This window comes from Filicampus tigris, chromosome 5 (genome assembly GCF_054856515.1).
Source record: "Filicampus tigris isolate MCC_2025a chromosome 5, RoL_Ftig_1.0, whole genome shotgun sequence".
Lineage (NCBI taxonomy): Eukaryota > Metazoa > Chordata > Actinopteri > Syngnathiformes > Syngnathidae > Filicampus > Filicampus tigris.
In genome coordinates this window covers 8,582,627-8,599,392 of record NC_141221.1, presented here as the reverse complement: position 1 = coordinate 8,599,392, position 16,766 = coordinate 8,582,627, and the positions used below count along the sequence as shown (strand labels likewise).

The 16,766-nt window shown below is 41.7% G+C and overlaps 3 protein-coding genes across 5 annotated transcripts; all 3 read right to left on the bottom strand.

Moving 5' to 3' along the window:
• Positions 1 to 46: 46 nt before the first annotated feature.
• kgd4 (alpha-ketoglutarate dehydrogenase subunit 4) lies at positions 47 to 2,281 on the bottom strand. 3 transcript variants are annotated; one of them, XM_086030228.1, is made up of 5 exons: positions 2,007 to 2,281; positions 1,729 to 1,895; positions 1,065 to 1,128; positions 533 to 738; positions 47 to 459 (listed from the first exon to the last, which is right to left on the bottom strand). In XM_086030228.1, the coding sequence occupies exons 2-5, from the start codon at positions 1,780 to 1,782 to the stop codon at positions 442 to 444; spliced, it is 342 nt and encodes a 113-aa protein (XP_085886354.1). In that variant the 5' UTR covers positions 1,783 to 1,895; positions 2,007 to 2,281; the 3' UTR covers positions 47 to 441. The 3 variants fall into 3 exon arrangements, with proteins under 3 accessions (XP_085886354.1, XP_085886355.1, XP_085886356.1); XM_086030229.1 differs by having other exon boundaries at positions 1,729 to 1,884; XM_086030230.1 differs by having other exon boundaries at positions 2,147 to 2,163.
• A 2,315-nt stretch (positions 2,282 to 4,596) lies between these two features.
• Positions 4,597 to 10,515, bottom strand: LOC147147145 (betaine--homocysteine S-methyltransferase 1-like). The gene is made up of 8 exons (XM_086030324.1): positions 10,348 to 10,515; positions 9,613 to 9,745; positions 8,697 to 8,809; positions 8,401 to 8,592; positions 8,176 to 8,323; positions 6,630 to 6,812; positions 5,485 to 5,713; positions 4,597 to 5,063 (listed from the first exon to the last, which is right to left on the bottom strand). Exons 1-8 carry the CDS (start codon positions 10,360 to 10,362, stop codon positions 4,886 to 4,888), a joined length of 1,191 nt encoding a protein of 396 aa, XP_085886450.1. The 5' UTR covers positions 10,363 to 10,515; the 3' UTR covers positions 4,597 to 4,885.
• A 1,160-nt stretch (positions 10,516 to 11,675) lies between these two features.
• LOC147147144 (betaine--homocysteine S-methyltransferase 1-like) lies at positions 11,676 to 16,556 on the bottom strand. Its single transcript, XM_086030214.1, has 8 exons — positions 16,292 to 16,556; positions 15,325 to 15,457; positions 15,130 to 15,242; positions 14,117 to 14,308; positions 13,117 to 13,264; positions 12,793 to 12,975; positions 12,492 to 12,720; positions 11,676 to 11,868 (listed from the first exon to the last, which is right to left on the bottom strand). Exons 1-8 carry the CDS (start codon positions 16,307 to 16,309, stop codon positions 11,676 to 11,678), a joined length of 1,209 nt encoding a protein of 402 aa, XP_085886340.1. The 5' UTR covers positions 16,310 to 16,556.
• Positions 16,557 to 16,766: the final 210 nt, after the last annotated feature.

Sequence of the window (16,766 nt, the reverse complement as noted above, 5' to 3'; positions counted from 1 at the left end):
TATCGTTTGCCTGTTTTGCGTCAACATACACACCAGAAGACCACAACACAATAGAATATTGCTTTAATGACTTGAATGCAGCATTGGAACAAACACCAACCAAGTCAGTGTTATGGAAAATACAGGTTATGGTAGTCAGACCATGGCCTCATGCCATACAAGTTTGTCAACAGAAGCAAGAAAAAAAAAAAACCCAGCAGTCTGGTGCAAGATGCCAATGCAAGAGAACATCCAGTGTTCATTAGAAATGTCCTTCAAAAGGTCATCAAAACACAAACACCTTCAATAATACAAATATGTACATTATGAGAGGATTTATGTAATATTTTATTCTACATTGTGGCTTTGTTTTTTTTTTTGTTGTGCCAAGAACAGAAAAGACATCAGGATGATGACCTCCAAAGATAAGGACTTCGGTTGTAGTCATTGTAATGTGTCCCATCACTCTGGTCCACCACGCTGGAACAACAAGAAAACACTAAAAGTACACTGTGTAGTCATAAGTGCTCATATTAGCAATTGGCTAGTTTACCTGAATGTAATCCATCTCTTCTACCACCAGCGGTCTTCGGCGGTATCTTGCAGGGAGCAGCTGAATGGACGCCAAGGTGTCGGGCGTGCCCGGAATGGGTGGCAAAGTTACGCGACTTGATATTTGTGGCGGAGCTGAAGCCGACACCGAATTGGGGCTGTTGGGTTGTGGGACATCGACTAATAAAGTTTTCAGTGCTTCTTGGGCTGGAGGAGAAACAAAACAAAATATACAGGAAATCAATGAAGTCTGTTTCTCGCCTTTAAGTCTAATATAGTGTCTCTCAAACTTTACTCCAATTAACTGTGTGTAGTTACACGCTTTGTACAAATTGAACTACAGTATACATGGACAGTAATTCTCGTCATACCACTAGAGGGAGCCAGGAAACCAAAATCTGTACTAGTAACCACACTGAGACTCACTGATCTAATTCAAGACCTGCATACAAAAAGCTACATTTTTACAAATAAGTCATGTTTTGGATTTTCATTTAATGTCATATTTTGGTAAAAGACACAACGCCACTCACCATTGGGCTTAGGGATGCCTTGTCTGCTGGGAAACTTAATCATGGGCGCATGAGGCCGCACAGCCTTAAGAAAGCAAAAACATCAGATGTCATGACAAACTACGTTGTTCAAATGATACTAACGTTTAAAGCATAGAGTCGTACTATTTATGAAATTTAAGGGCATTTACTGACTTTTTCCGATTTCAAAAGTGTTCCGTTGGTCATTGGTCCAAAATAAATACAAAAGATTTACTACTACATTCCGCCGTTAAACGAAATGTACTTTTTGCAGTCGAATAAATAAACGCCCCAACCCAACATTTGAGGACATACGGCGTTAGTTGGCAGTAAGCTCTGCCCAAATTCAAACGTTGAGCCTGCAAGCAGCCTCTTGGGCATGCCGAAAAGTCACCTGCATGACAAGGAACTTGAATTTTACGTGAAATGGCCAAATGGCTTACTTGTTGCTGTTTCAACGTGGGGAAACGACATGTTTGAAGTCTAAAAAAACAAGGACAACAACAAGGGTACGACCATCTTTTGTCATCCAAGTAGGCCTTCCTCCCTGTGTTAATTCATCAAGCATTCCCGTCAACCAAAAAGTCACATTATCGCTTATAACCTTTCACGAGCATAACATGTAAAGTATACCGAACGTGAAGTTGTCAAAGAGAAACGATACCTGAATAACTCTAGCGGCGGGAGCAGCCATTTTGGAGCTGACTTTGCTCCCCATGACGACCTCCACACTTTTACTTCCGGGTTGGAAAAAACAACAACAATGGCGCTTCCCTTTACCCGCCACAAGATGGCGCCGCCCACAACACACAGGTGATGTCTGCAAAGGTCCTGGAAAGTGAGTTGAGGATCCCACACAGCACAGCGTAAATTACATTAGCGTCACTTGGCTGTTTGAAACAACCCGACACAATTATCTACCCCTGCCCCCAATTACATTACCTATCAGGCAAGCACCCTTCTCCGCGTCAGTAAAAATGTAGACTATAAAGCAGGCTTGTGAGTTAGCTTCCCACCTAGGCTCACGAACAGCCAAATTAAAGACCTAAATCCGCCAGTCACCTTGTACTCCAAGAGGATACACGTAAATATGTTAAATGGCAAACATGTTCGGAATTTGTAGGAAATGCTAGTGTCAGATATCAGTGCCTGGTTTAGCTGTCTGAATGACACAAATCAAAGACCTATCTTATTTTTTCATTCCCTAGGAAATAATACGCCCGTCACGTGATACACATCGTCCAATACTCAACGAGGTAAATAGCAGAGCTTGTCTACAGAGGGAGATAAGCGTAATTTCAAAATATCGATGGTTCAAAAACGCTTACCAAGTTACCAGCGCAGTTAATGTTCATTTGTCAACGAAACTGCCTTGTAATCGCACGTTAGTTTTACCATTTTAAAGTAGTAGTACTGTTTTCTCCAAACACGACCGTGTTTAGTAACTGTAGTCTTTGTAAATGCAGTCAACGAGGCACTTACGGAAGTGTCGTGTTTTATGTTTTTTTAATCAAGCAGAAAAAGATGTTAAAAAACAGGAAAACAAAAAAAAACATCCGTAAAAAAATATTCAGAAAAACATGAATCGTGCGTGTGTGTTTGAGTGTGTATACATGTACGTCTCATGCATTAGTGTCTGTTTTTCAATCTGAAATACAATTTGAGTATTTTCAACGGATGCAGATGTTTTTGTATTGTAGTCACATCTGTCGTGTTCACCCAAAGAAACATTTTTTTCAAGTGTGCTCATGCCGTAAACTCTCAGAAATCAATGATGTCGAGCGGCGGAACGGATGTGTGACTCCCGGTTCAAGATAATGGCCACGCTGCATGTCGGTTTAATTATAATTATCTCTCTCAAAAGTCCGGCATTCTCCATCCGAGGTATAAGATAGTGGATATTACCAACTTAACCGAATTGAATATGTCAATTTCTGGGAAATCAACGGTTAAGCACATTGAAACATACAAAACAAATCCAAGTGCGCTGCCACATGCGTTGCTAGTGCTTTGTGATATCATATTGGTAATACAATATACGTTTGAATGTTTATATTTGACCAATCATTTAATTTGCCGATGACAGTGATTCTCATGGAACGAGTGCTACAAGTGGTATGCAGGCTCATTGGAATGTTCAAACTGTGCATAGTATTGCTGTGGCTTAGAGTTTTCGAGTTGCGTTTATAGTTTATTTGTATTGTTTTCTTTTATGTGAAAAACATTTGAATCGAATCAGTTTTTCTTACATTTAAGCGCATTACATTGTTTTAAAAAAAATTCAAATACCTTTTTGGAACATGTTATTTTCATCGTCATGTTCTTTACATTGTTGTGGTAGTTGGGAGAGCCAAATGTTTTGAGCTGCTACTTAAAGTGTAAAAAGTTTGGGCTCATTTCAAACAATTTGAACTCTCCAGAGCTACAAAAGCGAGGTCACGTTATTCCCATGAATTGCAGATTGGTCAAATTCTACATCCCACCCTTAGGAATTAAATGACGGTTGTTAATGCACACAGACCATTGGGTCAAATACTTTATTTCATAATTCATAGAGCCAATTACAATCCAAAACCTCAAATTGGGTACACCGCCTTACAACCTTGTGTAATTGAAAAATTTGTGAACAAGAGGAAAATACTGTATAGAAAAAACTGCAAATTCAACGGCTTGTCATTCAAGGCTATTCTGACATTGTGCAAAGAAATTCAAGAAACACTGCACAAAGTGTCACATTGAATGCATGCAAGATTTGTGAGGCTGCTATCTGGAATTGAACGTCATTAAGTCACTTTCAATGACAACTTAACGCTGCAAATTCACATGTTCACTTGCCATTTCTTTCAACCTTTAATCAGAAAAGCCCATGAAGACCAAGGTCCTTTTTAACAAACACAATTGACAATATCACAATACAATCAAGAGAATACGCAACAAAATATTCTTAGCAGAAGAGCATTTGTAAGGCGGTGAGCGAGCTGCGTCGGCGCCTATGATTAAGTTGGTGCCGTGGAGGTGGAACGGAGGCCCCAGAAAATGTTCGAAATCACACTTCCACAATACATCTGGCCAAAAAAAATGTGGTCCAAGAATGGAGGCTACTGCACTGTTTTGCCTCTTGGTTCTTGCTAAGCTTAAAAAAAAGACCAATTGTGGGGAGGGGCCAGCCGCTCAAACTCACCTGTTGGCCTTGTGCGCTAGACCATAGAGATGAATCATGCTGATCACAACCAGCAGTCAACCGGAGGGGGACTTGGCAGCAGACCTTTCTTGAGTGACCAATTTTGACTGCTTCATGCGGCAGAATTTATGTTTATAGACGCTATGTGTTTTATGGAGATTTTAATTTTTGGAAAGTGACAAATAAACTACGTATTTTAGCAAATGGCTTATGGACTCTCTATTGACGGACACAATCAGATATCAAGCAAACAAGCCACCATCGCGTCAGACCAAGCCAAAGCAGCAACACTTCACTAGCTCAGTATTAGACGAGCTATTATACATGTACATAGCAACAGTCAAGACAAGATTCATGTTGTATTAGGTCTCTTTTTATTTTACAAAGTGGTCCTGTGTCATGGAAAATAAAAGGTCCCAATCTTAAAGGGGGAGCTCCAAATTTGAGCTGCCACTGTGGCTTCACATGAACCCTACGGCACTTTACAATCAGCAGATGCACACAACAGTGGCAGTTTGAAGTGAAGGTCTGGCTCCCTGAGTGGTAAACATGGTGAAAATGTTGACATTTGCATATGTGTGTGTTTGTCCAGGCCTGTTTTTGTGAATCTCTGCTGTCAGGTCTGAGGCGGGCAGCACTATCAGTGGCTCTTTGAGCGGTCAAACAGCTCCTTGAGTTGTTGCTTCGTGGTGGCTTCTTTCTGCTGCATGAGCTCGGCGTGGCCTTTGGTCACACCCCAGCTGTCCGGCTTGGACATGGAAGAGCACAGTGGACGGCCGGAGGCTGGCTTCAGGTTCTCCCAGTAATCACGACGAGCTCTAAGTCACAAACAGAAATCACATATAAGAGATCCATTTGCAGATATATGTACACTCACGGTATTTCACAGATTTTTGGGGCCCTGTCATGACTCAGTTTCGTCTATTATTTTGGGATTCAATTCCACTTTTGGCCACTAGGTGGTGGCACATAACTGTTTAACACTATGCAAATTTGACTGAAGAAGAGAATCAGTTTCAGGAAGTCCGCCTCATTTTTGATGAAGAGAATCGAAAGATATAATTAAATCTCTCAGTCATCTGTGATCCTGCCTTTAATGTCTACAGAGCTGCTGAAATTCCAAAAAGTATTTTTTTTGACAACACACCTTACCACTAGAAGAACACCAAATCCTATGTGCACTCCAATCATGCAAATGTGTCCCTTGCAGAGGCGTAAAAGTGTTTTATTATGGATTACCTGGCTCTGACCCAGGGTTTGGTGTGCATCTCCAGACCGGCACCCCACACGCCGTGTTTCTCTGACCCAGGGGGCACGATTCCCCTCTCGGCCGCCAGCTCCTCTGCCACTGCCCTGATGTGGTAAGGCTCAAATCCGCAGCAGCCGCCGATGAAGCGGATGCCGGCGTTGTAGGCCTCCCTGGCGTACTTGTGCATGTCCCAGCGGGTCAGAATCCTGGGCTCCAGACCTACACAAGGATTTCATAAATTGCAAAGTGTCTATATTTGTAGTGATTTTTTTTTAATTTAACAGCTATAAAAATGCCCTAAATGTCATTCTTTCACCCTGGAATTTTATAACTTTTCCTAAAGTGAACAAAAATACAAAAACATTAAAATATTTTAACCTGTCATCTTGTTGTGGAAATGCTACAAAATTTGCGTACGCTGAGGCTGTTGTGGTTCAAATTTGACCGATGTTAAGGAAAATGTTCGTAGTGGTAAAAATCTTGAAGCTGTGAAATTCCACTGGTAACAGTGTCCAAGAATAAGATCGAAACAGTCCAGAGAACTGTCTGAATTTCCACCGCATTTGCACAGATTCCCTTAGTAACATGCACCTGTTGATGTATAAATTCTACGAAGGTCTACTGTGTTCATAAATGCTGCCACCCACTGCATAACCGTAACACATAAATGGGACAATGCAATACATTTTTATGTGTATAAAAGTTCATTTCTTGCTGCTCCATCCCTACTCTTCTGCCCGGTAAATAAATAAAATTGAGTTGAGTTGAGTACGAAGGGTCACCTGGGAATCATGTAACAATGATACAGTAAAACAGTAGAAAAACGACCATACATAAAATTGGACATTACATTATTGATGCTTTTATCCAAAACGAGTAGTGTTAAACACTTTCCCTTTTCTCTGAAACATTGATTTAGGATTCACTTTAGGCTGAGAAAATTTTAAAAAATCATTAATAATTCATCATTTGATAAGAGCAATTGCTGTACCTTGTCATGGAAAATTAACACTTAATTAAGGGTTAAAAGTATACCTTTTTTTGTGTGTGTATTTGTGTTTGTGTGTGCTTGTCTTTCTATGCTTGTGTGGACCAACCCCTGACAAATGTGTGTGTTGTGTGTGTGTGTGATTACCGAAGGGGAATTCTGGCAGGTCGATGAATCCCTGGCAGTTGCAGTCGGGAGTGTGGTAGGCAAGAGGCTGCACCATGTAGTGAGCCTTCAAGCCGGCCTTCTCCACAGCCGCCTTCATCATCTTGACAGCTTCCACACAGGTCAGTGGGTCAAAGTGGCAGTTGACACCCACAATCTGGGCACCTACACAAGAAGATGGCACACTGGTGTGAGCTCACAAAATCCACAAGAAAGCAACTTGTAGCTGCGACTTGTAGTTCATGTTCATGAACCCACCACAAATAAAGCTACTATTGCGATTTATAGGTGAAGATGGAACTGTTTGTATTTAAGCATAAAGGCTAGGAAGATGCATATCTGGATAAAAATGTAGAATTGATTGTGTTGTCATTGGAGTCACTGTCGTCCGTATGCCTCAATATACAAATGGTTTATTCCCATCTATCTATTCCTAATGTATTTTGTCAGCTGCCAGAATGTAAATTAAGAAATGTATGTCCAAACAAAAATATGGAGCCTTGTGATTTTTTTTTATCGCTATTTTGCGAAGAATTCTCTGTTTTGGCTATCTGAGTCACAATGGATTTATCCGCCCCTTTGCTCACATCAAAAATGGTTCGATCTTGTAGCCTTGAACCAGCAGGATGTAGCCTGCTAATTAGGAATGCTACCGGAAAACACAAATATGGGGCCCGATGATTTTTTTTTTTTCTTGACTTTTGTTTTCAGAGATTTTTCTTTTTAGCATTTGAGTCACAGTGGGACCAAACCCCCTTTTTTAGACTTAAAAAGATCTTCAGATTGTGTCACCTTCAACAAGGAAACAGCATTATAAATAAGAAAAAGGCATACGTTTGATATACAGTTGTACCTTGAGATACAAGTGATCCAACTTAAGAGTTTTGGGGGATACAAGCTTTTGGATGATACTTGCAAGCAAAAAAGTGCTGCATAGTGACAGTGAACTCTACTCAGCTCACTTCACGACAAGCAGCAGTTTAGCAACAATTCTACTAAAATGAGGCTTTAAGCTGTTTAATTCCACTCTCAAGTTAACTATCAAACTACAAATAAAACAAAGACAATTCAATGTTGTTTATTTAAAACAACCACACCACTTTTGCTTAGGAATCGCCCACTAGCTTAATGCTAACACAAAGCGCAAAAGACCAAAGACAGGCTAAGAAACAGCAGTGAATGTCGTGGTGTTCAGCAACAGATATTTTAAAGCAAACAGTAACGCAACATGCGTGGACAGACAATATAACTCTCACAGACGTATATTCTTTACCCGCTGTGAAATTGGCTAATATTATTTACGCTGTTGTGAAACTCATTTTCTTATTTGTTTCTATGTCTGTATTCTACTGCCCCCTGGTGGCCAAGGCATGCAAAATAAAAGGAGCACAAGGTCTGGAAGCGATTGATAGCATTTTCTCTTTAAATGGGGAACGATATGGAAAAAAAAATTACCCTGCAAGTCAAGGCACCACTGTAGTTAATATGGACTAGGTTGTGTTTGTGTGCAAATTAACCGTTCACCAACCAGCTTTGACCAGCCTGACGGCACACTCTCCAGGTGAGACGCCGTGCATGTCGCCTTCTGGTCCGATGCACAGAGAGGCGGCCACGGGCTTTCCTGTCCCCTTCAGCACCTCCACCGCCCACACGGCCTCCTCAACGTGTTCGAAGTACTGCGGGAGGGGCAAAACTCAATGCGTGACAACGGGAAATCGCCAATGCGGGTGCGGAACTGAGGATTCACATCTACCTCAGCAATCAGGAAGTCCACGTTCTTCTTGATGAAAACGTCCAGTTGCCTCTTGAAGATGGACTTCACTTCGACTTCACTCTTGCAGCTCAGGTAAGATGGCGTCTGAGACACGCCTCCCGCCACCAAGGCGTCGCCCTCGTTGGCCACCTCGCGGGCCAGATTGCAGGCGGCCTCATTGATTTGGGCGCCCTATGCAAAGAAACCGACTAGCTTTTAATAATGCCATGCTCAAATCTGGCTGCTCCTTGTGCAGCTAGAGAGTAAAAATACTACACTGGTTTTATTGAACGTACGGTGTAGGCCTGCTTATTGCCCCTGTTCTCCAGCTTGTCGTCACTGGCGTAGAAGGTGAAGGTCTGCATGACATTGGCCCCTGCCCTCAAGAACTCCCTGTGCAACTGGCGCACTGGAACAAGCAAGGTTATCATAGTTCATGAAAACTAACGAAATAACTGGAACTAAAACGAATGAAATAAAGTAAACTAAAAACTAACTGAAAAGTTGCATCTATAAAACTAAATAAAACTAATTGTTACTCTAGTGAAAATGTCCTTCATTTTCATCTCAATTCATTTCATACATGAGTTTTAAGGGTTTATTTTATTCTATTTGCTTTGGCGTTACTATTATACAATACTTAGTGAACTTTTTTTAAAAATCTTAAACACAATAAATACTCCACATATATATATATATATATATATATATATATATATATATATTAACCCCTTCAAGCACAGTGGTCACTACAGTGGACAGCTATTTAAAAGTTGCTTTCGCCTATATTAATTAATAAAAAAAAATGTTATATTAGAAATCATAATATATATATATATATATATATATATAAATATATATATATATATATATATAGAGAGAGAGAGAGAGAGCGAGAGAGAGAGAGAGAGAGAGAGAGAATATAAAACTAATACAATTTCGAATCTGCTCTAAAAACTAATTAAAACTAACCGTATTTAAAAGACAAAAGGCAAACCGAAATAAAATCAATCCAAAACTAGCTGATTGGAAGACAAACACTAATAAAGACCATTTTATCTATAGAGAACCAGAGAAAGAGACATCCAATGCAGAGGTTTCCAAATCCCCGATCTAACGAGATCCAAAACAAGAGCTGTATTTAAAAACTAAAAAAAGTCAATTTTTTTTTTTTTTAAACTAAAAAAAAGGAAGATGATGACTGGTCCTCACCTGCTTCGGGGTGCTCGGCGGCGGCCTCGGGGGTCCAGGGTCCGGCCTTCACGTAGCCTCTCTTTTCCAGGGCAAACACGAATCCGCCATCGCCAATCACCACCTCTCCAGCGTTGAGACGCTCCAAGATTCCCTGAGAGACCGAAACAGATGGATGTCAATTTAGGAATGATAATAAACACACACACACACAAGACCCATTTTTTACACTTCAAAATACTCCCACCGGGTTAGTGGAGTCGGGGGTTGAGCCACTAAAGTGAAAGTTTTTCCTTCCAGCAGTATTTGACCACAAAAGTGATACTTGGAATGATTACTGATAGATTCCTGTGCACTAGAGCCAAAATCAAAATGGTAGAATATTATTGAGAAGCCACACACTTCTCTGTGGAGGCCTGAATCATCAAAAGTAACGTTTGACCTTAACTGCACTGCAAAACCAACCTGCGAAATACTGCAACTAATTGTTATCGCTTTGTCATATTCATTTATTTATTCATTTATTTGCCTTAATTTAAATGTTTTTTTTTTTTTTTTATCACACGGGAAGCTGTTTCCTTGATACACAAAATGCAATACCATCAAAGTTTGGCTCAACGTTTTCATTTGTAATCTAAAACTCAAAACGCAGTCAATTAAAGGATTTATACTTTTTGTGCATGTTTTCTGTATTTAGGCGCTTTAAGGAACAGTTAGTCCCCATTTAATTCCAGTGCCATAGTTCCTCTTGCTTACCTTTGCTGGTGCCATATTCCCAGAGCTGTGCGGACCACCTGACTGCTCAGACTTTGACAGGTTGAAACAGACATTAAAATGGGACAGAGCACTTCTTTAAATCTATTGCAACCAGGGGAGGGGTCTAAGGCCGAGACGCTGTGATTGGCAAAGCACAAGTTACACAACACCTGCCCCCCTCACCTTTCGAGTGAATGAGTGTGTTGTCAGTGCACATTTACTAGTTGAGTCCGGATGAATTGCACTTGCTGGTTTGTTTGTGTGTCTCGATTGAAGTGTGAGTGTTGCTGAGTGGACACATTGATAAGATGCACATGCTCAACTCGACTGTAATTTATAAAGCACTTTAAGACAACCACCGGTGTACAAAAAGTGCTGTACAAGGAGCAAAAGTAAGGTGATACAGAACTGTAAGTGTAGAACTTTAAACTCGGGGGGGGCGGAATCATTAAACCCGGAGTGTTTGCATTGACTTTTATGTGTTATGTAACGTTGCACTGCTGCACGAGCTGATCTTGATCATGATCAAAAGTTCGTTTTTTTCAGTGAAAAACATTATCTAAGGTTTCGCAAAAAGCTATTTGTGTACTGTTGTGTTGTGGGTACTCATCGAAAAAATATTTTGTCTCTCCAAATGTTACACCAATCTACACAAGACGTAATTGAAATCTTTTCATGACCATATTGAGTAACTGAATGTCGGTTCAGCCTGAATGTCGGTTTTATCATAATGATCTGGATTTTGGTCTTTCACTCTTGCAGCTGATCAAAAGTCCGTTTTTCAAACAGAGCATTTATTTTTGGTTGTCGATTAAAACTAGTCCAACCAATTAGTGATTGCCATTGCGAAGGACCATGACCTTTCTTTTTTTTACCCTACTAGATATGAAAACTTTACTCCCTCCAAATTGCATCCAAATCACATTTACATCTTTTAGTTACAACTCCTGCTTTAGTTTTGACAGATCTGCCTTTTTAAATCCGTTTGACATATTAAAGCCGCACGTTTCATTTCAAGTCCAGTTACCACTTTAGACCAATTGTGTCCCCGTACCAAGAATGATGATGAGGATGTTGATGAGGATGATGATGATGATGATGAAGATGAATTTGGTCCTTCAAAAGTTCATCATTCATCATTTTAATATGTATACATACAATATATATATATATATATATATATATATATATATATATATATATATATATATATATATATATATATATAGTAATTTGACACATGTAAACTTTCAGGTTTGAGTTTATTGCTCTGATGTTTACAGCGTATTTATCTTCAAGCTATGCCTCCCGTCGTTGTTTGTTTCATCTCATTGCTTTGATTTCCCCACTTTGTCTCGCAGTTCCATCACACGCTTCATTTCCTGGTCGCTGGTGGCCTCTTTGTGCTGCATGAGTTCAGCATGGCCCCTCGACATAGCCCAGCAGTCTGGAGTGGACATGGAAGGACATTTGGGGCGGCCAGACGCAGGTAAGAGATTTTCCCAGTAGTCACGATGAGCCCTGAAAGAAATATTTATAACACATTAACCGGACTTATTAGATGGAAATCAGTCATCTTCTGTTTTTTTCTGAACTGGTGGAAAGCACATTGAGGCTGTAGTTGCGTGAGCAAATGTTCTCAAATGTTCAACATCGTGGTATATACCGCACCCCTATCCCCTCACACATCCTAAAATAGCCAAAAGAAAGCACACTTTAACCTGATGATGATCAAGATGTAGCCGAATTATGACAACAACAACAACAACAAAAATCCTTTGATTAATCATTTTCATGAAAGAAGAAAGGCATTTAGGGTACCTGTGTACACTGAAAAAAAATGTTGTGCATCATTAACTCAATTTTATTTCTTCAAGTGGTTATATGAAATATAATCATCTGAATCCAGATACATTTTTAAAATAGACTCTACATCTACTTACTTCACAGCCATACTGGTAAATAGACTCTACATCTACTCAAAAAATGTATCTGGATCCAGATGATTTTATTTTGTGCAAACACCTGACGAAATAATAATTGAGTCAATTCAACCATCATTTTTTTTTTGGACTATACATCCCACGTATCCCATTGGTATACATTTAAAAGTGTGACCAAAACGGTCTATAAGGATGCTTTACCTGGCTCTAACCCAGGGTTTTGTGTGCATTTCCAGACCGGCGCCCCACATGCCGTGTTTGTCCGACGCCGGTGGCAATATCCCCCGCTCGACCGCCAGTTCCTCCGCCACGGCCCTGATGTGGTACGGCTCAAATCCGCAGCAGCCGCCGATAAAACGGATGCCGGCGTCGTAGGCCTCCCTGGCGTACTTGTGCATATCCCAGCGGGTCAGGACCCTGGGCTCCATAGCTTAAAGCAGCCGAGAATCACTGAAGTTGCAACGCAAGTGAGTGCCTTGGAACGTACATTATTCGATCATACCGAAGGGGAATTCTGGAAGGTCCACGAATCCCTTGCAGTTGCAATCGGGGGTGTGGTACGCCAAAGGCTGCACCATGTAGTGAGCCTTCAATCCAGCCTTCTCCACACCCTCCTTCATCATCTTGACAGTCTTCACACAGGTCAGTGGGTCGAAATGGCAGTTGACACCCACAATTTGGGCACCTATGGAATAACACCAATGTCTAGTCATATACTTGACACTATAGAATAGTATATTGGCGTGTGTCAGCGTAATTTTTTTGGGGGGGTCTTCAATTATGAGTGTCTCCATGGTGTACATTCCATGAGTTTATTCGAGCGTACCGGCCTTCACCAGCGCGACGGCGCACTCGCCGGGCGAAACTCCGTGCATGTCGCCCTCGGGTCCCATGCACAGCGTGGCCGCCACCGGCTTCCCGCTGGTCTTCAGCACCTCCACGGCCCACACGGCCTCCTCGACGTGCTCGAAGTACTGCGCGTGACACAGGAGTCATCACTCGGCCTCAGCTTGGTATAAACAACAAAAAATGAGGCCGATTCATATGTGACCCACATGGGTTGAAAAAACAGTAGCACACCATGTTTCAGGCTTACAAATAAGACTTGGTCAAAAGAAAAGAACATTTCCGTCTGTTCTTAATTGAAAATTTCCCTTCCTGACTCCCATTCTGTTTTGAATGTGACATACTGCCGTAAAATGTGTCAATTGAGCCACTGAGGACTAGAGTGGGCTAATTCCAATTTTGTCATTTTGCAGGGGATTGATTTACGTTTTTTATCAGGACAGTGAAACGTGGGGGATTTTATATCTTAGTTTTTTTGCTGAATATGATTTTGAGCTCGGATCAAAATGGAATATTGGGTCATTTTGCTTGCACTTTTATCTCCAGCTGAGGTACTGTCAGCATCTTCAGTTTCATAGGTTGGATCTTGATCGGGTATCACCTAGGTTACCCGAAGAGATGAAACAAACTGAGATTAAAGGACAAGTTGAACGCAATCGTGGTTTAAGAGCAAACATCTGTTAAATGTAGCAACATTTTCTGAAAGATGACAAATAACATGCATGTACACAAATATGCAGACGCGCCAAGCACGGCTTACTTTGTGATTCTTCGATTATTCACTGAATCTTACTTTCTGGGATTTTTTTGTGGGAAAGCTTGCTTGGATTTGATGTATGCGCTTTAACGACCGCCCACACTATCTGTCAAAATTGGAGCTAAACCTTGATTTCGAACGGTATTTTTCTCCAAGCCATGCCTTTTCTCCATTCAAATGGAGTGATCCCAATCTAGTTCTCAGTGGCTCCGTAGATGTCTACCTCAACGATCAGGAAGTCCACGTTCTTCTTGATGAACACTTCCAGTTGCTTCTTGAAGATGGCCTTCACGTCAGCCTCACGCTTGCAGCTCATGTAGGAGGGCGTCTGAGACACGCCTCCCGCCACCAAGGCGTCACCGTCACCGGCCACCTCGCGGGCCAGGTCGCACGCGGCCTCATTGATTTGGACGGACTGAAAATTTCGAGAACCAGACCATCACTGAAAAATGGTCTTCTTAACCCAATCCCTGTGTCACTGTGGATTTTGAAAAGATTGGATAGCTTTTACTTAAAGCGGAAGTCAACCCATGAAAAATCTTTAAAAATATTTCCTATGACCCTCCACTAGTCAAAACATTCTGAGTAATGTTGCATTTGTGGAACACGAGTTAAACAGCAAAAGCCACTTGCTTTTTAGCCATTTTGCCCCTTTCTGTCGACTGAATATGATATCAGAGTTGCGCAGGGCTCAAGTAATAACCAATCATGGCTAAGCTTCAGAAAACCGGTCAGCCGTGATTGGTCGTGTGACAAAAAAAAGTGACAAAATGGCCGCCCCCTGAGATGGCTAAAAACAGGTGGATTTTGCTGCTTAACCACAAACTTAATTCCACAAACGCAACTTTAATTGATCAGAACGCCATTTTTAGACTAGTGAATGCGCATTGAACATATTATTGCAAAGATTTTGGGGGGGGTTGACTATCCACTTTTTGACCCAGCAGATTGGGTTGAAGAGTGGATTTGGGCGGTTTGAAAAGCTAAAGCTGGTCATCACTTTGGACAGATCCGATGTCAATCAAATGTAACATTCTAATGTTGGTAGCTTCTGAACGGCCATTTTTAATCACAGCCATACTGATAATCCATTTATAGTTTTACTTTAACCCAGTACGGGTTCGGTCCCTTTTGGAGCCAGCGCTATAGGTTTACAATTCCTCCCAATTGAGGTTCATTTCGACCCAGCAATTTTAAGAATTTTAAGTTTAGAATTGTTCTCGTTTGGATGCCGACTGTCAGTTGTAGTTTCTGGCCCCTGTTCTCCAGTTTGTCGTCACTGGAGTAGAAGGAGAAGGTCTGCATGACGTTGGATCCGGCTCTCAGGAACTCCTTGTGGAGCTGCCTGACTGAGAGCATCATTCGCCTTTGTCAATTTGTCGCTTTTATGCCTCTGCGTAACTTTGGAAGTGCGCCTCGGCCGAGCCTTACCGGCCTCCGGATGGGTAACGGTGGCTTCGGGGGTCCACGGCCCGGCCTTGACGTAGCCCCGCTTCTCCAGGGCCACCACAAAGCCCCCATCGCCGATCACCACCTCGCCTGCGTTCAGACGCTCAATGATACCCTGTGTGAACACAAAAGTCCTCGAATATCAATGAGCAACACGCGGTATAAGGGGGTTTGCGGGGTCTTCACGCATGTTGGGTTCATTGAACAATGAAAATTGTCAGTAGGTGTGAACGCGAGCGTTGTTTGCCTATAAGCTCCCCACGATTCGCTAGCAACCAGTCTAGCTAGCGTGTACCTCGCCTCTAGCCCAAAGCCTGCTGGGGCAGCCCCCGACACAAATCCCGCCCCTCCCCCAACCCAGACCCCAATGAGGACAAATAGAATATAGAACATGGATGGAAGCATGGCTTGTAATGGCTTAGTGCCCGATTGTGGAGGTTTTAGCAGGGAAATTACGCACGTGTCATGCGCTTTTGTAAACAAGACTGAACAATTCTATCCATGCGATGAAGATTCCGTGTTTATGAGTGCTTTTATGACAGAAAACGGCTGAGGCACCGGGTCCAAAGGTGCGATGATAAAAAAGGCACTCTTACATCGAGAGCTGTTGCAACAGTGCAGTCAGCGCGCTACTCAGTTAGACTGGAAGATCGGTCAACAAAATTGAACTCCCTTGTTAGGACAGGTGCACTTATGAAATTGATCAAGATACAAGAGCTGGATTCAATATTTATGCTTCACTATAGCGGTTAACAAGCCGTTGACTTTTAGCGTGGCGTAGACGTCTACCTTATTTCGCTACCGGTGATCGAAATATCAGGCACACCGCTCAGTGTGTTACATTGCGCTTCTCGACTCAATTTTTTGACTCAGCTCTTGGATTGGCTTTTTCGAAATAGGTAGCGCGAGTGTAAAGAAAGAACATTCACTTAACAAAATCTATGCTGACCTTCTTGACAGGTGCCATGTCGTCATCCAGTTGCAGCGATAACAAACCTTGAATCGTTTCTCCCAAATCCCACTGCAGCGCAATTGTTTCCCACTTCTTATACCTGCGACGGATAATGGGAGGATTTTGTATCCATGCCAGCGTGTTATTGCAGTCTGGCACGGCATTTAATATATCAATGTAAAAATGCTGACACCCACAAGGACGTTAACAGAGATCTTTCAGTTCACTCATTATCACATCAATAATTCTTCTTTTAAACATTAACTGCAACTACTTTTTCAATGCTTCAATGTGTTTTCCTGCAATAGTTAGAAATGGTAAAGGAGCCGCCAGTATTTTACAGTCGGACCATAAGTGCTTAGCCAAGTGAAGTCGCAGCAAGGGCCCTTCTGCCTTCTGACAATTCCCATAATACTGTAGCACGATGATAACCAACCTGCTCAAAAATGGACTTAAAAGGTTTCAAAAGTTA